The sequence below is a fragment of the Belonocnema kinseyi genome, chromosome 9 (genome assembly GCF_010883055.1).
Source record: "Belonocnema kinseyi isolate 2016_QV_RU_SX_M_011 chromosome 9, B_treatae_v1, whole genome shotgun sequence".
NCBI lineage: Eukaryota > Metazoa > Arthropoda > Insecta > Hymenoptera > Cynipidae > Belonocnema > Belonocnema kinseyi.
In genome coordinates, this window is record NC_046665.1 from 72,361,018 (window position 1) to 72,383,202 (window position 22,185).

Consider the following 22,185-nt stretch of genomic DNA (forward strand, 5'->3'; position numbering starts at 1 on the left):
GTGTATTTTTTCGACATTTATGTAACTACAGACTGCTTAAACGATATTCTAAAGTCTTCATAGTGTACATTTTTTAGAATAAATAACTTTCAAAAATTCTAATTTTTTAAACTAAGCTTAAATATATTCCTTCCAAAGTCGACTAAAATTCAAAATGACTATATTTTCGTGGATTTTATAACTGGAGTATCAAATGGTGCGGATACTGTCTAAAATTTCGGAATATTTGACGGGATACGTGCAGCTGAAATGCTATTTTATACAACCACGTTAAAACTGCAAAGTTCGTGTATGCTGTGGTAGCGGTAATCTGCTGACTGTGCGGTTCATGCCAAAATGGAGGTCAGTCACACCAGCCCCCCCCCCCACTCTTAATTTTTGAGTTTTCTATAGCCCACCGAATTGCGTCCCAAATACGCTCAAATGCGCCAGAAAACTGTAGGAGTTATGTCAGGTGTTACGCGGGGGGGGGGGCAGCGTGACGCTATACCCCCATTTGAAAAATCAAATTTTTAATCACATTATCTTGTAGATTTTCAAACGCGCTCATATGCGCCATAGAGAAAAAAAATTGCGCCACATTGATAACCGAGTTATTAGCGATCGAAATGGGGGGCAAGGGGCTGTCATCATTTTTCTAAACTAATAACATTTTTCCAAATTTATCATACCTATCTTTCATAACTTCAAATGCACTCAAATACGCTCAAATGCGCCACCACTAAAATATTTTGCGCTAGCTAATTAACAAAGATATCAAATTTGGAGGGGGGGGCAGTGTAACGCAGGTCTTTATTCCTCAATAGTGATGTGCAATATAAAATTGAGAACATGGATTTGTTTGACTTCAAATGCGCTCATATGCGCCATAATTTTTGTTTGAAATTTCGAAAATTGCCCAAGATTTAGAGGTAATAAAATTTAACGAAGTGATGACCAACAATATAAAAAGCCTGCAATCCGCACTGATGAAGAGAGTTTCCTATTCGGTTTCAAATGTGCTCATATACACCACTTTCGAAACTAAGAAAAACAATCATCAAACCCCCGATTAACACTTGCTACCGATAAATTACCCGATGATATCTCCGCACAACCTAAATTGCAATATAAAAATTTATAATGATCTCTTCAGACAGAATTTCAAATGCGCTCATATGCGCCACTTTCGAAATTGACAAAAAACCATAATCAACCCCCTCACTACCACTTGCGACGATCCACTATTGAATGATGTCTCCAAATAACTTAAATTGCGGTATATAAATTTATAATGATCTCTCCATCTAGAATTTCAGATGTGCTCATATGCGCCACTTTCGAAATTGACAAAAAGCCATAATTTAATGCATCATGTTTATTTTTAAAGCACGTAGAAATTATTTTCACATAAGTTCAGTGAAAATTAGACTTTTTATTTAATAGAAATAATAAATCAATGCTTAAAAGATATTTCCTTATAGACAATTTTAATTTTCTTTGTTTGATAAAGTGTTATTTAGAAAACTAATGCTGCTAATATGGATTAAAAAGAAAATATTTCTTTGGTTGATCAAAATTACGTATTATATTATCAATATTTTTAAAGTGTCATTTTATTGTTACTCTTAATTTACTATAATGCTCCTAATTTGCTCTTTAATTTACTCTTCAATTAATACTCTTAATTTTATTGCTACTCTTCTTTATTTGATGAAGTTCTTTTTAGAAAAAATTCTGCTAATATAGATTGAAAAGAAAATATTTCTTTGGTTGATAAAAATTACGTGTTATATTATCAATATTTTTAAAGTGTGATTTTATTGTTACTCTTAATTTACTATAATACTTTTAATTTACTCTTCAATTAATACTCTTAATTTTATTGTTACTCTTCTTAATTTTATGAAGTGTTTTTTAGAAAAAAATGCTGCTAATATGGATTGAAAAGAAAATATTTCTTTGTTTGATACAAATTACGTATTATATTATCAATATTTTCAAAGTGTGATTTTATTGTTTCTCTTAATGCATTATTTAAGTATCTGAGATTCTCAAGGTGGCATAAAACGATAACTTATGTTAAATTTGAGCACAAATTATCAGTCTTTTAATGTAAAATAACCATGTACGTGTGAAACTTCAACTTCTACAGAATAGATTAGGTGATACTAATTTAACATTTTTATCTCATCAAGCCCGCCATACAATACCCGCTCTCTTATCGCAAAAAGCTGGAACTGGGATTTGCTTTAAGTGAGTTCCCCCACTACATTAAACATCGTTTCCCCCTTCCACTTTAAACTCATATCTCACAGGTTGAAAAAATCAAATCTGTTCAAAAAAATTAATGACAAAATTTGACAATCGTGTAAACGGGTAGGAACGAACATTGAGAGGTTATTACAAAAATTTAAAAATGATAACTAATATAAGTCAGCACAACTGGTAGTCAAATAAAACGTAAAATTTTTTGAAAGTTATAAAAACTGATTCGTGGACTCTGTCTACTGGACGGACTTAATAGTAAGTTTAAATTAGTAGTTGACATGCCTTCATGTCAACCACTAATTCAAACTTTCAATTAAGTACGCCAAGCAGATGGAGTCAATTAATTAGTTTTTAAAACTTTCAAAATTTTTTGCATTATATTTGACTACCAGGTGTTCTTATTTCCACAGAAAGTAGTTGTTTCTGAAGAGGACTGTCGACGTACAGTCGAAACATAATACCTCATATGTACTGAGAGATTCCCAGGCATAATTTTAAATTAAATTTACCAGTTATCAACATGGACTTATTTTAATTATCATCTATAAACATATATTACATGCTGGTCAACACCATAACATCTTATATATCTGGTTATTATACAAATTTTACCTAAAAAACCCTAACAAACCTAGTATTTTCTTACAAATATTCTTTGAAAAAATTGTAAAACCAAAAAACTCTGGGTAGACATTTAAGCTTTTCAATATATTGCAAATATAATATTGCCTAATTTTATTTTTTGTTTGTTGACGCCTATGTATTAAAAAAGAGGGTCTCTTCACTTACGTTGGATAAAAGTCTATTTTACTTCAAGATTTAAGCAACTTTAAAAAAATTTACTTTACTCTTAACCAAAGAAATTATATAAGTCTAAAAGTAGTATCTTCATTTAATCTAAAATTGTACATTAAGAATATATGCTTTGATGCAGTTTTTCATCCAGCTGTTTATTTTAGTTTTTCCTGTTTAACAATCATCTGTGCTGTTGACAAATTATTTTAGCCTGTTCGTGAAGACGATACAAAGTTATGAGTGATTCTGAACTGACATACACTTTTTCAAAAATCTGTATTACTTCTTGTAAATTATATATCGATAGTCCGCTTTGCTTCAGAAAATACGTTTTCAGAAAAACTTGAATCAGAATTTTGACTGCATCATTTTCTTGATTCCGTAAAAGAGCAAGTATTTCAGTCGTTTTGAGGCAAGGTGAAAGCTTATTATCCTCTTCTTCCAGTCTTCTAATATCTTCTTCGTTAACATCGTAGCAGCCGGATATTCGTTGAAAAAGACGCACTAATCCTTCAGTAGAATCACTAGGATTACTGTTTGTGACATCTCAGAGTTCTGGCTTCAGAAAGGCCATCTTTAGAACTAGAAGGTAGAATCTTGTTCCAAGCTTTTCTCAAATATTCAATAAATACTTCCTGCCTTGCTGTAGTGGACCGAAAAAATGCGTCCTTCATATTGATGCTCTTTCACAACCTATGTTTCAGGTCGCCGTGTTGCAAATCAGTCTCTGGTGTACGAGAGGGAGCGTTATCTATCAATAAAATGAACTTTAGAAAGAATCCCTTAACTTTTAAATACTTTGTAACAATCGGTACAAATTGTATATTATACCACTATTTGAATAATGCAGTATTTATTCAAGCCGTCTTAGACTTTCTATAAAATACTATATGTTTATCCATGTTAAAGTTTTTTAGCTCATTTGGTTTTTTATTCCTACCTATAATTATGAGAGGAATCTTTAACGGTCAAGCAGCGTTGCTGCAGGCTAAAATTGTAATGCGTTCATTATTTTCCTTAAAGCCAGGTGTTTCTTTTTTCACTTTCGGTGTTAGAGTCGTGGATGCCATCATCCTCAAATTTAGACCAGTTTCATCAAAATTAACAATCTGATCCTTAGTGCTTTAAATTCCTCAACAGATTTCACATCGGCTGAAAGTTTTTCACCGCAAGCATTCAAATTTCGAATACTATACGTTTTTTCCAGCGATTCAGCCAGCCCTCACTTGCAATAAAGTCTTTATTTTTATTTAGTTTTGCATTTAGTACCATAGCTTGAGTTTTTACTAACGTTCCACTAACAGGTGCACTGTGTTCTCGTTGAAATTGGAACCGAATGTGTACAGTAAGGTCGTTCAAAAATGCATGGCAAATTTTTTTGCATAATTGAGGGCAACAACCCCCCCCCCTCCCATTTTATTCCAGATTCAAAAAAAGAAATTCCCTAATTTAAAACAAAAAAATTTTTTAACAGGTGCCGGTTTTGACATGAAGTTTCCCATGTAAAATGCATGGGGAAAAATAACTTTTTTGAGTTTTTAGAATAATTTTGTAAGGTTTGAAAAGATGTCACGTGGAAGTATAGGGGCCTGTAGAGAATTATCGAACGAAGAATTTCATTTATCAGCCATATGGGTTTGACACTCCTACCACACCCCTGAGAGTACCTGAAAAGAACCCTTAAAAAAAATGTCAACTCTTCATGAAATGGACCTTTTGAGCACTGTATTCTCGTCTTTTTTACTTAAAATTATTACTTTTGGCCTAGTGAAACATTTATCATAATTGAATAATTAACTTTTTATTATTTAAACAAATAGAATTTGTTTAAATAATTTTTTTTTGAAAATTCGCTTTTCCCCTAAAAATTATTACTATTGATCTAGTGAAATATTTATTAACATTAGTTTTTTTCCTTAAAAATTATTGCAATTTTCCTAGTGCAATATTTATTATCATTGGTGAATTAATTTTTAATTATTTAAACAAATGGAATATTTATCAACATTGTTTGATTAATTAAATTTAAAAAAAAAATTTTTTTAATCAAAATTATTACTCAAATACAACTCATAAATTAATTATTAATCAGTAATTAATTATTACTGATAAATATTCCACTATTTGTTTAAACAATTATAATTTAATTAACCAATGTTATTAAATATTCCACTAAACTAATAGTAATCATATTAAGGAAGCTAAAACAAATTTTCGAAAAACAAATTTTTAACAAATTCCATTTGTTTAAATAATTATTAATTAATTATTAAATGATGATGAACATTCTACTAGACCAATATTAATAATTTTAAGTAAAAAAATACGAGAATACACTGCTCAAAGATCGATTTCATGAAGAACTGACTTTTTTTGTTTTAAGGGTTGTTCTCAGGTACTCGTGGAGGTTTGTTAGGGGTGTCAAACCCATATGTCTGATAGATGAAATTCTTCGTTCCATAATGCTCTACAGGCCCCCATAATTTTCCGTCATATTTTTTCAAACCCTAAAAAATTATAAATAATACAAAATTAGGGAATTTCTTTTAACGGATTTGGAATGAAATTGGAGGGATTGTTGCCCCCTAAAAAAAGCGTTTTTGAGACACCTTAGTGCACACCTTCGTTTAATTTTTGTTTTATTGCTTCTTAAGTGCAAGTTTTCTTTAGGTAATTCATTTTCTTCTTTACTGCACCAATTTTCAATTTCTTGTTTCTTTGATATGAACTGTTTCTAATTTAAAAAATAGTGAAATAATCTTCAAATACAGTTATTTTCTTACAAAATTTGTCCCTAAAAAATTTTTTCAATCATTTTAGTCATAGAAAATTTTATTTCAAAAATTAGGAATATGAGACTTATACAAAATGTTTTCCTGAAAAAATGACCTATTATTATTTGAAATTTAACCATTTTTCAAAAATTGGTAAGAACTGACATTTAAAAAGAATAAATTCCTAAAATACATTATTAAAATAAATTTTTGTGAGTTTAAATTTTCTCAATAAAAATAATGTCTTTTAAAATTAAACCATCATTAATATTACGTTGATTCTAAGTGTTAGAAAATGTTTGTTTTTCAGAGAACAAATTTGTCGCACGACAGGTTCCTTAATAAAAGTTTCAGATAAATTGTTGAATTTTTAATTATAATTATTTTGTTTGTGAAAATAGATTATCAGTTAAGCTGTATGTATCGAAACATTTTCGCATATTTAGGCTTGCCTATAAATGTTACTGATGTGAGTGTTGATTTCTTTCAAAAAGTCGATTGGGGTCTCTCCTTTTTCAACGCGATCAATTATTTACCATTTTTCTTGCAAAAGAAGTTTTTGATTTTTCGGACTATAATTCCTAGCCATTTATGAATTATTAAGTACTTTGGATTAAATGAGCATTTTGTTTAATGTGTGCGCGTGCGTGTACCGGCAGTGGGAGTAAAGCAAGTAGGGGAAGTCTCGATAACTGGTAGTGCGAAAAGTGGGAGGGCACTGTAATTGATATACGCGATTTGTTCTTGTGAAGGAGAGAATGCAAACATCTTAAAACAATATATACACGAAACATCATAATAATCATTAGTGACGTTGCTATCAGCAGTTTGAATTAATCGGTTATTCCTACATTTTGAAAAAATGACACACATTGTTACTCTGGCCTTAACCCTGGACCTTATTTTTAATTTTATTGATAAGTGGTAAATAAATTAATACAATTTTCTAATATTTTTTACAGTAAGCATTTTTGGGACCTTTATTGAACATTAATGAATGTAACATAATATTTCAACCCTATGATAGTTAATTATTATTATTATTAATATTACTTCTTTGCTACTTATTTATAATATTTCGGCACATTTGTAGAATTTACTTATATCAATCAGAGTTTTATAGGTATCAAAAAAAAACATTATACATTATTATGATATCCTTTGGGGAGAAGAAACAAAAAACAGGTTTCTTAAGGTGTTTAAATCACTTCTTGCTCCCAAATTTTTGTGTGGTTTTAAAGTAAATTAGTAAAGGTTAGGAGTGTAAACATATTTTTTTCACACCGAAGTAATGACTTGTAAATACCCTATATTGGCGAAGATGGCATAACTGATTTTAGAGTTTCACAGTATCCTTCTATAATTGCGTAAATAAAGTTGAAAATATTACATAATTCAGTTCTATTATAAATTGTTCACAATTATATGTAGCGCTTCAATTAATTCAGACTTTGATTTCACAATTTATGTTGATATTTAAGTAAAAACTACACAAAAAAAAGATGATAGCTTTTTCATTCACCTTGCGGTGATTCACTACATCCAATCCTTGTTAGACTGAAATTGACTTATAGGAATTAAAATGGAATAATCAAATTACGTTTTTACCATATTTAATACATCTTTAACATCACAAATTCATCAATCTCTTATTCCTTTGCACAGAAATTTCATCAGCTTCTTCATCACCTGACAAAACAAGGGACCTCTTGCGAAATTTCGGGAGGAGTCAACATTCTAATTGCGAAGGTAACTCTAGTACAAATAAAAATTAACAACAGAAGTGTTGATTAATACACTTTTAAAAACTATTATTAATCTCTTGAACTACATAGAAAATTTTATATACACGAAATTGTCATTATTTTTTATTTTTATTTAATACCCGAATGGAAAATTGTTCCTAATATATATTTTTCTTTTTCGAAAAAGTATAACGTACAGGAACTTTACTTTTTTCGCACCTTTTTTGGTAGATTTTTGCCCCTTGAAAGCATGCCCTTCCATACATTTTTCAAATTGAATCCATTTACCAATTTACCAAAATAATATTTACCAAAATAAAATTTGCTATGCTTTTGATTACCTTGAAATGACAATTTCCTTACTTAAATGCTTAATGAATGACAAAACAAACCTTATACTAAATTTGACAACTTTCGCTGCAAGAAGACGTTTTCTGAACTTATTTGGACATGATTTCTCATTCAGAAGCTTCATTAAAAATGGGATGGAATTATTCAAGTGACATTCACGCTGACTCTTTTCCTACAGAGTATATAGAATTCTTTCAGATACACTATTCAGTCCCTGTGATTTATATTTAAGTAACAAAACTCAGCGATTTCTATTTCTACTTGCAGAATTAGGTTCAACGTCGGGTGCAGGCCCAACTTCGCCGGAAAGAGAACATTCGCCTGAAAGACAGCCATCACGGGAAAGAGAACATTCGCTGGTAAGACAACCGGTTCTAGATCATCATCATCATCCTATGGACGTAAATATAACTAAGTGGGTGCCAGAAGACGCTTGGTATGAAAGTCCTTACGGCTTCTGTCAAATCCGCGAAGACTCATATCCGCCTGTTTTAATATTTGAACGAAATGAAGTCGGTATTGGAAGACTCAACGGTCATTTTATTTCTCCAATATTTACTAGAGATCACAAAATTCTCTTTGTAAACAAAAAGACTAATGATCGGCTCGTCTTTTATCATATTGACCAAGTTAGGCAATTTGGTGTGGGCGAACGTTGGCTTCCGTTGCTAAAAGCAGCACGAGATAACGATGGAGCAAGAATGCGCCAAGTAACTGAAGTACAACGTAATCGCGACAGCGAAAACAGCAGGGGTTGATTTCGCATCTGACGAGCTAATTTCACGTGTTAAATTTGTTCATATTTTTATTTGAAAGTGTATCTATGAAAACCTAATGATTTCAGAAGATTGATATTAAAACCAATAATTAACATATATTTATTCAATTCATTCTTAATTTCCAAAAGCACTGAGCATTATGTTCCTAACGGTAAGCCCAAAATTTCTCAATATCATTTATCTGAAAAATTGAAACACTACACAGTAAGTCCCAGAAATTAAATAATAATAAGCCAAAATACTTAAAAACACAACTTCCAAAATATCAGTTTGACGTTTATTTCTATACGGTAATATAAAATCTTTACTCTCAGATGTACGTGTTCCAAAAATAACTGGGAAAGTGCCACGTAAACGGGGCATTATCTGCTGGGTCGACAAACAGACAGACATTAAGACAGACACACATTCGTAAAAGCCTATTTTTCGGATTCAAAATGTGCCCACGCAGCGGATACATTTTTTTTTACTGTTAATCACGTTTTTTATGATTAAAGCCAAAACTGTGCATCTTATCAAAAAGTAATTGACAACAAATTTGTAACTCTTTTTTAAATGTACAATTTTTGTGTATACATCTTTTACCGTATTTAGCATTTTTCATTATCTTTTATGCTGTAAAAATTGGACATTTTGATTTTTCAAGAAGATTTAAAAAGTTTCTATGATAATTTTTTAGCGCATTCAATTCAAAAAGGCGGGCTAACGAACTTAAACTTTAGTTTGGGACAGTAACAAAGTGTACCAAAGGCCAATCACAGACAGACATACATTCATAAATATTAATATAAAGAAAAATATTCTTCATTTGGAGAAGTTTAAGACATATGACCCAGATAACAAATTAAAATATTAAATTTCAAATCGCACAAAAAAACACATTTTTACAGTTAATACATGCCTTAAGCAAATGCCTTAAGCAAATGGGCAAAAGAACACAAAAATTGGTCTATCGAACAATGGAAACTGGTGTTATGGACCGATGAGTCCAAATTTGAAATTTTCGGTAGCAAACGGCGAATGTACTGCCGCAGGAAATCTAATGAACGGTACGCACCTCAATGTGTAAAGCCAACAGTTAAGTTTGGCAGTGGTATTGTGATGGTATGGGGTTCTTTCTGCTACGCTGGTGTCGTCACCCTGGTAAAAATCGACGGAAAAATGCGCAAAGAAGACTATCACCGGATAGTTCAGCGAAGCGCTATTCCATCTGGCATCGATTTGATAGGAGAGGGGTTTGTATTTCAGCAAGATAACGACTCTAAACATACATCAAAACTTTGTACGAACTATTTAAGATCGAAAGAAGCTGCACGCACTCTTAAATTCATGGAATGGCCACCACAATCGCCGGATGCAAATCTCATCGAACTGTTGTGGGATGAGCTGGACAGAGAAGTGCGGAAACTGCATCCAACCAGCGAATCTCAATTCTGGCATTGTCTTCAGCAGGCTTGACAACGATTGCGATCAGAAGGAATTCAGAAATTGGAGGAAAGAATGCCCAGAATTTGTAGGGCAATCATCAAATCGAAAGGCCAAAATATTGATGAAAAACGGCTGGATTGATTTTCTCAATTTTTTCTAGAAAAAACTCAAGTATATCACAAGTAAAAGTTAAGTACTTATTAATAAAATGTTAATTTAACAAGTAAGTTGTATGAAACTGTCGAAAAACGATAATTAAAGCGATAAATACAAACAAAACAAAAAACGATTTTTCTAAGTGAGTCCAAACTTTTGCAGGGCAGTGTAATAGTAGACTTTTCAATGAAAAAGAACAAACAATTAGCAAAAAGAATTTGATTTGATTATTTTATTCAATTAGTTCAGTTCTCCTTTAAGCGAAAAATAAGAAAACGAGGAAGTTTCTTGTAAACAGGAAAAAAAACATTCTTTAAAAATGGGAGAGTGTGGAATAGGATCACGATATAGATATTAACGTGTTATATCTTGATATTAAAATTATTATCCAAATATTAAAGCTCGATATCTGGCAATTTTTATATTTAAAGTTTTAATACAATTTTTTAATTATATTTCGGAATGTAAAGTGTAACGTTCCATTATATAGGGCTTGTATGTCGATCGCAGTTTAGAAGATATTCACATTTTCGTGAACAACGATCTAAAATCTATGTTTTCGATTTTCGATTGGAAATTATGCTTCCATCTGTGCTTGGTTTGGTAACATTTATGTTTCCGAAATGACCAAATGTGGGTAATGTGCAGGATTCCTGAAAATAAAATCAAGAATCTAACGATCAAATTTGGACAACCATCATAAAATGTTCTTATTGCAATCTGCAAAAAAATAAAATAAAAACAAAAATTCTCCTCTTCTCCTTTTACCCTTAACAAAACAAGAAAAAATCTGCCTTTCATTCGGATAAAAATAAAAAAGGGGAAAGAAAAATGACAAGGCAACCAACTAAATATCTTTCCTTCTATTCTTTATTTCGTTAGTCCTTTTTATTTTACCATTATCAAAAAACAATAAAAAAACATTTGTAGAGTATAATCACCAACGTTTCAGCACTCATACAGCACCCTTATTGAGGCAAACAAAAGAAAATTATATAAAAAATTTTAATTCCATTAAAATTAAAAATATTTGACATAAGATCAAATAAATCAAAATAATATCAATTAAAAATAAAATAAAGATAAACTAAAGCAATATAAATTTAAAATAAAAATTGTAGCTGACAGGCACAGTACCAATGCCAGCTAGAAATTTAATTTAATTTAGATTATTTCTATTTTATATCATTTTTATTTTATCATATAATTTATTTTTTCGTTTGCCTCAAAAAGGGTGCTGTATGAGTGCTGAAACTTTTGTGATTATTTTCTACAAATGTTTTTTATTGTTATTTGATAATGGTAGGCATAAAGGTCGAAATAAATAAAAAAGAGAAGGAAGGGGATTTGGTCGGTTACCTTCTCATTTTTCTTTTCTCTTTTTTATTTTTGTTTAAGTGAAAGGGAGATTTTTTCCTTTTCTGTTTAAGGGCGAAAGGAGAAGAAATAAACTTGATTATAATCACATTTAAATACCTTAAATTTCACTAAAGTGGGTAAAGGGCCACGCACATTTCTTAAGGAAAAGTGATTTTGGTTCATTTGGTTGAATTAGCTATGTTTTGAATCTCAACGTCCGGAACAAATGTCTCCATGGTCAGTAGCACTAAGTATTAGCTCTGCTTGTGCGGCTATTGAATCTACTTGGAAAAGTGGTTTTGGTTAATTCGACTGAATTTGTTAGATGTTGCGTAGCTCGGCATGTCGAACAAATGTCTGCGTAGGCGCAAAGCCCGTAACCTTCTGGGTTCCAGGATGAGGCCCGCATAAGTATCACCGGGTGTTAGCTTACTTAAAAATTAAGGTTCATTGTTTAAAATTCTTGATCTAAGGTTTGCTGTTCACCCCAAATACAAGGAGTATTGAAGACTTTCACGTCAAGTTCAAGCAAAAAGGAATATCTCAAGGTCAAATTCATTTTTATCAACAGCAACCCCTTTTTACGACGACACAAACGAAAAGAGCGTAGAATTTAATTTCTACCGTAAATTCAAGTCAATAGTAAATAGTTAGGGTAACCATGACCTTGTTGAATTTCAGAACCATGTTTGCATTACTCTGACATACATCAAAACAGCTGACCGTTGTCATCGTCATTCTATCCGTTTTTGTAGCTATAAAGTTAATTAGTATTTTTTTCCTGATTTCAGATCGCGAAGTTGTGAAAACTTTTTATTTTTTTGTATTTCAGTCCGCTGTAGAGTCAATTTAGTGATTATTAAGACTATAGCGTAATCACAATCAAGTCCTCTCTAATCTTTTTTTCCATTCAACAAATCTATATTTTTTACCATCGACTATACATTCTCCTATTCGGGTACCATCTTCATCATTATTCCTATTTCCGACATCCTGGATGTATTTAAGAAGCACTGTGCTGGGATATTTTATGTGCTGTTGATGCCGAGCCCAGCCGAGGAACCACAAGACACTCGCGACATGAGCAAAACAACCTAAAATTCTTGTCCCAGCTTCGCAGGTACAATAATATCCTAATATATCTTCGTCTCCGTCTCCCTGTTAATCGTTTTCAACTTCTCCCACTCGAAAAGTCATCCGTAACGGTTAGCGAGTAGTATTTCTGAATCGAGAATAGATTCTGATCCTCAAAAAGCCTGGCGCATCTCTGTTTCTATCAAGTTCGAAGATATCGGTACCCTCATGTTCAAATTTATCCTGAACATTTAAAGAAGCTAACTCAAGTTGATATGGGCCGATGATCAGTTGACGTAAATATCGAAGATCTAATCTAGGAAACAGGAACGTCTTCCTACCTCAAACGTCCCTACGTAATCGTGCTGAGATATTGAGAAATAGGTGTATAAAGAAAGTATACTTTTTCTAAATCGAAATAACCAAACCACTATATTTTGTTCTACAAACTTCTAATTATTTATGTAGCCACTTGAAAAGAGTGTTTCCCTTGGTTCCAGGATCCAAGAAGATCAAGGCGTATAAAAAGTATAATACAATTAAAAGTAAAAAGATCGATCATGCCACCGTGCCAGTATTAACCGTTCACGTGACCACGTCAAACTGAATTAAAGGGAAAATAAGTCCAAATAAGTCCAATAAAATAGGTATAAAATAGGTCTAAATAAACTTTTGACCTTAAACTAACCTTAGCATTTGATATCAATATTATAATCAAGCTCATATTTGGATGTGGAATTCTATGCTCTTTTCATGTACAGTGTCGTAAAAAGGGGTCGCTGTTAAAAAAACAGATTTGGCTTTGAGATGTTCCTTTGACCTTGAAATTGATGTCAAGGTCACAAATACTTCTTGTATTTGAGTTGAACAGTATGCCTTAGATCAGGAATTTTACAATGAACCTTAATTTTTAAAAAAGCCAATACCCGGTGATACTGACTTTAGCTGGCCTTATCTCGAAACCCGGGAGGCCATAGAATACACATCTAAAATTTGAGAAATTCGAAGTCGGTCGAAACTGCGATCAGAGATGCTCTGAGCGTGCCTTCTTCGTTTTCTTTCCTCCTTCGTTCTGGTCGATCGATAAAGGAGCTTTCTTCCCTCCGTCGTTCTAGTCGATCGATAAAGCAAACGATGAAAATAAGCAGCCAACGTGGAGAGACGTTCTGTCGGTGCGTTAGCGTGCGGACTTACTGCGCCAGTAGTAGACCCAGTATCAAGTCAGCCACTGTCTGAACTCTGATGTCGCTTGTCAATCAGCATTTGAAGTAGTATGTGGCCAGTAGTATGAAAATCGCTGGAGAAACATCGGTGCCAGTATTTCACCAGTAATGCATATTTTTCCTAAGTCAGTAGTACACTATTGTGACACCAACCACTGGTTCAACTCTTATGTTGGTTGTCAACTAGCACTTGAAATTGGTATATAGCCAATATTACTACAATCGCTGGCTAAACGTCGGTGCCACTATTTCACCAGGAATGCATATTACACATAAGCCAGTATTACACTAGTATGATGCCAACCGTTTGCGGAATTCTTGCGATAGTATTCTACCATTAATAAAAGTCAGTACTGAGTCAGTCGTGAACCAGTACTATGCCGAAGGTTGGCAGAGTACTAAAAGCCAGTACTGGTATTTATTCTGTATTACAACTGGCGCAGTACTGCGCTGGTTGTGAACTCTGGCTAATATCCGAGCTACGCAAGATATAACAAATTCAGCCGAATTAACCGAAATCACTTTTCGAAGTAGAGTGAATAGCCGATAAAGCAGACATAATACCCAGTGCTACTGACTTCAGTGGGCCTTATTTCGGAACTGGGAAAGTCTTGGGCTTTAGACCATGGGCGCTGAGATACAAAACATATAGCAAATTTAACCAAATTAACCTGACGCACTTTTCCTTAAGAAATGTGCGTGGTCCTTTAAATTAAGGTAGTTGTGTCAAAAGTCAGATATCTGAAAAAATAACTTTTCTATGATTTTAAGAATTAAATTATTATAACTGCTTTAATTTCAAATAAAAAACATTATTTTTGATAAAAAATGTTAAAATTCACAAAACAAAACTTTAATTTTAATTACGTTTTTTTCAATTAAATTTTTTTACCGTCGCTTCTTACTAATTTTTTTAAAATGATTGCATTTTAATCATTCTTTAAAGTTGTGATGTTTCGTCTTTATGAGATTTCCTGCGATTGAAAATGATTCAATTTATAGGCGTCGCCTATTTCCAAGCTATTTTCAATTTCCTTGTTATTTAAAGGAATGTTCGAAGTCACGTTATTTCTCAGTTTGAGTGTATGATGATAGTCTTGCCGCTTGAGAAAACCACTGTGCGAGTAGCAATGAATCGTGACAGATCGTTGTCCGATCTTTTCGGATCAGTCAAGTGATTAACTCAATCAAGAAATTAAATCTTACATCTTACAAAAATGTCTATATAAATAAGTGAGTCATCTGTGTGTTTCTTAAAAATGGTCTTGGTCTGCTAAGTCTATTCCTGATCTGGCAAAATTAATCATTTATAAACATACACATTCAAAAATAACATATGGCTTATCTTTTTCGGAAAAACATTCTTAACAACTCTGATTTTTCAATTATGTAAATAACTAAATAATAGTTCAATATGATTATTTAAAAAACATTACTTCCAAAATTTAAAACAGTACAGATATAGAGAATATTTTCCCGGAAAAAGTCATCATTTATTAAAATGCAGTAATTTTTTAAAAATTGGGAAGAATTGACGGTCATGAAAAATATAATTGCAAAAACTATGATTAAAATGTATGGTGTTTTTGTGAATTATTTCGACATTTTTTATAAAAAATTATATTTCACCTTAATTATTTATAAACATAAACATTAAACAAATGGTCCTTTGAGCCAGATTGAAAATCGTGAAAAAACATTCAAAAGTGTAAAATTAGTACAAAAAAGACCAAATTGAGAAATTTTATTAAGTGAAAGCACAGGAAGTAGGTGGAAAATATGACGGCTTGAGGTCATATAGCAAAGATATAAGCTGGTGACAACATTTTCGCACGTACTGTAAGGCAGTCGTCCTTCTTCAAACAGTCTATACTGTACTCTTTCATGCTGTCATTATTCACTGGATCGGTTTTTCATTATTCTTCACCTGAAGGAAGAAATAACAAGTTTGCCAACTTTTTTTTTATCATTGTCAATACATTTAATTGCAGACTTCATCAATATCCAACCTTCTCCAGTGGTACGATGAAAACTTGAATTTACCCATAATGACGGAGGCTCGTTCTGGCGATAAAAATAATAATTCAGACCATTGTATTTCAGTGATGATTTATTGACATTTTATTAATAATTATACTCTCGCACACTCAAATTTGCTCACCTTGTCAGAGCACTTTAAAACTAAAGTGAATCAGTTTTTTAGTTCGCAAATTAAGACTTTTCAATTTTAGCTGAATTATCAGCAACTGTCAATTTAAATTTCTCCTTTTGTTAAAATGGATCCATTATTCTCTGAATTTTCAGAGATTTCTCAGGCGATTCTATACACTGAAACCAATTTTAAGAAAATTGGAAAAGCCAATCCAACAATGGCTACTGTCAAATCGCAAATAGAACGTCTCGACCAACGCTGGAAGTGTTCTGAAACCCTGCATCTGGAAATTAGAGCTGGAACTACGTCGGTTGATCGTGAGAGATTGGAATATTTCACAAAGTCTAAATGTTTCGCTATTGAAGATGCTTATATGTTGTCAAATGCAAAAAGATTACACTATTTGAAATTGTCCTTAAAGGGCGAAGCTGAAGGGTTTTAAGACATGTTTCGATAACTGATGCTCATTTTATCTCCACTTGGGAGTCGCTAGAGACCAGATTTTACAACCAGAGTGCATTAATCTCAACTCATTTACAAGCCTTTATCAATCTTCCTAATGTGTCGAATAATATTCTAGAAGATTTAGAAAACTTACACGATAAAACAAAAGAGTCATTGGTGGCTCTCAAAAATCTTAAACGCTTAACAGAACATTGGAGTGATTTACTTGTTTTTATAATGGTTAAAAAGTTTGATATTAGTACTCTCAAGGAATGGGGGATGCATATTGGTTTTAGCACTGGTTATCCCACTTATCAGCAACTTGACTCATTTTTGGAGACTCGCATACGTATTTTGGAGTCTATTAAAGTTTCAAAACCTGGTGCGAGTTCTCAAGAAAAGAGCAGGTCTTCAAAACAATCGGAAGCTAGTAGCCGCAATGCAACTTCTAGCTCAAAGTGTCTCCTTTGTAAGTATAATCACTCTTTATTTAAATGCAATCAATTCAAAGCTCTATCTGTGGATATGCGTAGAGAAGTTGCTACAAATAATCTTTGTTGTTATAATTGTCTCACGTCTGCACACCAACCTCAAATTGTGTTAGTAAATTCAAATGTTTACAAGTGCAGTGGGAGACATAATGCCCTGTTGCATTCCGATGATTATAATTCAAATCCCATCTTACCACCAACTAACTTTGCATCGGTTACTTCTTAACTGGCAATTTCAGGTTCTTTTGCGTCACAATCAAGTGATCCCGGCAATTCCACCCTGGGTGTGAGGGTGAATCATGTTTCGCTTAAAGAAGCAGATGATAAAGTTTCATTTCATTTTGTGAATAATCATCCAAATTTGTCGCGCGCAACCTTACTCGCTACGGCTGTTGTTTCCTTTCAAGTTGAAAATGGAAGAAGTCATATATTTACAGTTTTTCTGGACCAAGGATCAGAACGTTGCTTTATTACCGAGAGAGCAATGCAAATATTAAGTCCACTCTACAAAAAGGTTAAAGCAGTATTATATGGAGTTGGAGGAATTAATATTGGTTCTTCAAGAAAGTTAGCAGAATTTAATTTAATTCCTACAGAAAAGAATTATCCTAAATTCCACATCTAAGCTTTAGTATTATTACACCTTACATCATATGCTCCTCTGTAAGATCTAACGTGGGGAATGAAGATCAATTAAAAGAGTTAGGCTTGGCAATGCCAAATCCCTTTAACTCCCATCAAGTTGATCTGATTTTAGGGGCCGCTAAATATGGCTCATGTTTACTTTCTGTTCTCCGACAGGGTATATTGGGTTCTCTTAGTGCGCAAAGTACCGTTTTTTGTTGGATATTATCTGAGCTGGTTTCAGTCACAATTTAAATGGTAATTAACATTTTATTTACAGCACATTAGGCTATTTCTGCAGAAGTCTTGTATAAAGACTTAACCAGGTTCTGGGATTTGGAGGAAGTTCCCTTTAAAAATACTTCGACAAATGATGAAGTGTTTTCTGGTGAGCATTTCGTCACGAATTACCAACGAACAAAATATGGGCGTTACATGATACACTTACCTTCGAAAAACGGTCCTCCCATAAAAATAGGTGCATCCCTGGAAAGAGCTTAGATCGTTCTGAATAAAGTACTTCGTCGTTTATCGGAGAAATTGAAATTATTGTTTCAATACTCCAGTTTTTTGTCAGAATATGAAAGCCTTGGACATATGAAACTTCTTTAAGAAAAGGAATTGGATATTTTTCCACAAACTGTGTATTTGCCTCATCACCCTATCTTAAGAGAAAGTAGTTTCACTACTAATTTGAGGGTGGTTTTCAACGCTTCCAGTTTAACTTCCAATAATTCTTCCTTAAATTCTCATCTTCACATCGGTCCTAAGATTCTGAATGATTTGGTTTCAATCATTATGAATTGAAAATCACCTCGCTTTGTTTATATGGCTGACATTGAAAAACTGTTTAGACAAATTCTAATTGACTCTCGGGATTGCGACTATTAAAGAAGTGTCTGGATTTCTCCTGATAAAAGGCGCGTCGCTTATAGAATTTTAACTTTACTTACGGTAGTGCCTTAGCTCCTTATTTGGCTAACAAAGTGGTTAAGCAGTTAGCTTATGATTAAGGAAATGGATTTTCTTTAGGCCAATGAATATTAGAAAATAATATTAACGTCGATGATGTTTTGTTTGTTGCAGATAGTCAGATTGAGGCTAAACAGACGCGAGCTCAAGTCACACTGTTATCAAAAGCTTGCGGTTTCCATTTGCGAAAATGGGCTGCAAATGAACCCGAACTATTGGAAGATTGTCCCTCGGGAGAACACGAACATACTATCGAATTTCCGTTAGCGGAGGATGCTCAGCTGAAGGTTCTATGTTTATTTTGTGATCCTGAGTATGATTCATTCCATTTTAAAGTGACTTCTTCTTTAGTCGAAAATCCAACAAAACAGAGTGTTCTTTTATTAATAGCTAAGTTGCATGATCCTATGGGTTGGATAACTCCAGTCATAATAGTGGCAACAATTTTAATGCAGGAACTTTGACTGCGGAAACTGGACTGGGACGACAGACTACTTGATGATCTTGAAATTCAATGGTAAAATTATCATGGTTCTCTGAAAAAATTAGAAGCACTTAAAATTCCGAGGTGGACACGACAATTGCAGATAAACTCTGAATTTTAGCTTAATGGCTTTTCTGTTGCTTCGTCAAAAGCTTATTCAGCTTCGGTTTGCTATAGAATTCTTAGTGAAGATTTAAAGAAAGTTCATGTTTGATTAATAATGGCTGAATCTAAAGTAGCCTCTGTTAAATATGTATCAATTCCTCGTTTTGGAGTTGTGTTACCTGCGTTGCTAATTAAGACACTTACGATTGTCATGGAAACTATGTCATTGGATAAAATACCTGTTCACTGTCACACTGATTCTGTAACAGTTTTTGGCTTGGCTAGGAAAACATCCTTGCAATTGGCCTGTGTTTGTCGCCAATAGAGTTTCCCTAATTCATGAGCTGGTACCTTGCGCGAATCGGCAATACATTGCTACTAAAGGTAATCCGGCCGACTGCACTACTCGGGGTCTCACGCCCGACAAATTAATAAGGCATTCCCCATTGGGGTAAGGCCCACCTTGAGTAACTTTGCATCCCTCAAAATGGCCTAAATATCGCCAAACAGCACCTTTCAATCAAATTTAGAACATCGGCTAATAGAGAGTCTCATATTTTGAGTGTGATGAAAAGTCCATTTAACTTGATGCTTAAATTCTCCTCTTGGCCAAGATTGCTTCGCGTAACGGCCTACTGCGAAAGGTTTATTGATGCGTTTGTGTTCAAGCACTTAAAAAATAATAAGCGTAAACCTTAATTTTTAACCATTTCTCTAAATGCGATTGAAATCCAACAAGCTGTTATATTTTGGATTAAATTTGTGAAAGCAAATTGCTTTTCTAATGAAATAAAAGCTTTTAACGAAGAAGATAGGGTGATTGCAAATAACTCGCTATTAAAAAGTTTGAATCCATTTTTGGATTCCAACAATCTTTTAAGGTTAGGTGAAAGATTAAAGCATGCGCCTATCAGTTTTGATGAGAAACATCCTATCATTTTGCCACGTCACCACATGAGTGAGCTTATCGCTACGCATGCTTGCCTTTGATTTTTACACGGTGGTCAGCAATTAAATTTACATACGCTCAGACAACGTTACTGGATTTTAGAAGCTCGCTCTCTAGTTAAACGACTGGTCAAGGGTTGCCTGGAGCGCACACGTGAGAGAGCGGCTCTGTCTCAATAACTTATGGGGGACTTACCTGAATTTAGAGTAACCCCATATCGTCCATTCACACATTCTGGTGTGGACCATGCAGGCCCATTTAATGTTTGCTTTGCCTCCGGTCGTGGAAGAAAGAGTTAAAAGACTTACGTTGCGCTTTTCGTCTGTTGTTGTACGCGAGCTGTTCATTTAGAACCCGTTTCTGATTATTAATCTGCCGCTTTCCTCGCCGCCTTTCAGCGATTTTCTTCAAGGCGCGGAAGACCTGTACACTTGTACAGTGATAATGATGCGATATTTCACGGTACTGACCGGAAATTAAAATATTGCCTTTTGAATCTTAAACTGAATTCTAATTTGCATAATGAGTTCGCAATTCAAGATATTTCTTGGCATTTCATACCTGCTTCCGCTTCTCATTTTGGGGGTGTATAGGAGGCTGGAGTTAAGAGTTTGAAACACCATCTGAAAAGAATCGTAGGTGCTCATACTCTTACATACGAAGAGTTTTATACCCTACTTACTCGTATAGAAGCTTGCCTTAATTCCCGTCCTACAGCCCCTCTTTCAAATGATCCTGAAGACTCCTCCTATCTTACACATGGACAGTTTCTGATCTGAACCACTTTGACCAGCAATCCGGAACCCTCATTGCAATTGACTCCGGAAAGTCATTTAAATCGATGGCAGTTAGTACGAAAAATTTCACAGATTTACTGAAGAAGATGGGCTGTTGATTATTTACAGTCTTTACAAAAACGCTACAAATGGTTCAACAAAGACCTAAATGTTGTGATCGGTGATATCGTTCTTGTGAAACATAATTCGTTACCGCCTTCTAGATGGCTTTTAGGTCGTATAATTTAATACTACAAGGGAAAGGACGATTTAGTACGTTCTGTTCGCATAAAAATTATTCTGTAAACAAAGTGGATGATGGCAGGCGGCTAAGGTTATTAAATTTTTCTTACATTTATACTGTTTCTTTATGGCGGGCTGCATTTGCATTGTTGACAAATACTCGATTAAGCACTTATTGTCTTTCGTCTTTTCATCGTGCAGTTACCACTCACGAGGCGGGCGGTATGTTCAAAGTTGTCATGTTTCGTCTTTATGAGATTTTCTGCGATTGAAAATGATTCAATTTATAATGGAACTCTCCAGCTTCAAATCAATTCTTTTTGAAACGCGGGTTCTCCATTTATTTGAGAAACATTTAGAGTATCTATAAAAAATAACTTTAACCTGCCAATTATTAGTAATTAATTATATAAATTTAGGGTACCGATATAATGTCTACGTTAAATGCCTAAAAGGAACTTTTTGTTCTCCAATATAAAAGGAACTTCAGCATTTAAACAGCCTATCAACACAAACCTCAAGTCCCTTAATATAGAGTAAAAGGATCTTTCATTTTTTATCGAAACATTAACTTTAAAATCATATATGTAAAATTATTGTCGATATTTGTACTGATATAGTTGTACACTGAGTAAAATTCTGAACACATTTTTTGTCGATGAACAAGATAATATTTATTGGAAGAATAAACACAAATCTAAAAAATTCCCGGCTATGTTCCGGTGCTTAAATTCCCTGGCTAATCCTCGATTATCTCATCCTGGATTGATATGCTTTATCATCGACAGCTGCAATTTTGCAGATCATTTAAGAAAATACATCAATGTCCAATGAATTTTTTTCATATCCGAGCCCTAGCTATTAGTTCGTGACTTTTTTACGTATAAATTTTTTCCGTGTAGCCCTAATAAATATTACTAGATGACTCTATGTAACCAAAAGTGGATAATCATAAATAGAAAGCACAACTATATTACAATAATTAGTATTTAATTTAATTTAAGAACACGT

General features: G+C 33.3%; 1 protein-coding gene across 2 annotated transcripts in view; it reads right to left on the bottom strand.

Moving 5' to 3' along the window:
- The window catches only part of LOC117179965 (elongation of very long chain fatty acids protein 1-like), an 84,417-nt gene that overhangs the window by 25,314 nt on the left and 36,918 nt on the right, over positions 1-22,185 (bottom strand). Inside the window, exon 7 of one of the 2 annotated variants that reach the window (XM_033372224.1) lies at positions 3,696-3,796. The exons of the other annotated variant lie outside the window; for it this stretch is intronic. Coding sequence (XP_033228115.1) covers positions 3,746-3,796 — 51 coding nt within the window. The 3' untranslated portion in view covers positions 3,696-3,745. Of the gene's footprint in view, positions 1-3,695; positions 3,797-22,185 lie in introns of those variants that run through there. 2 annotated transcript variants of the gene reach the window in all.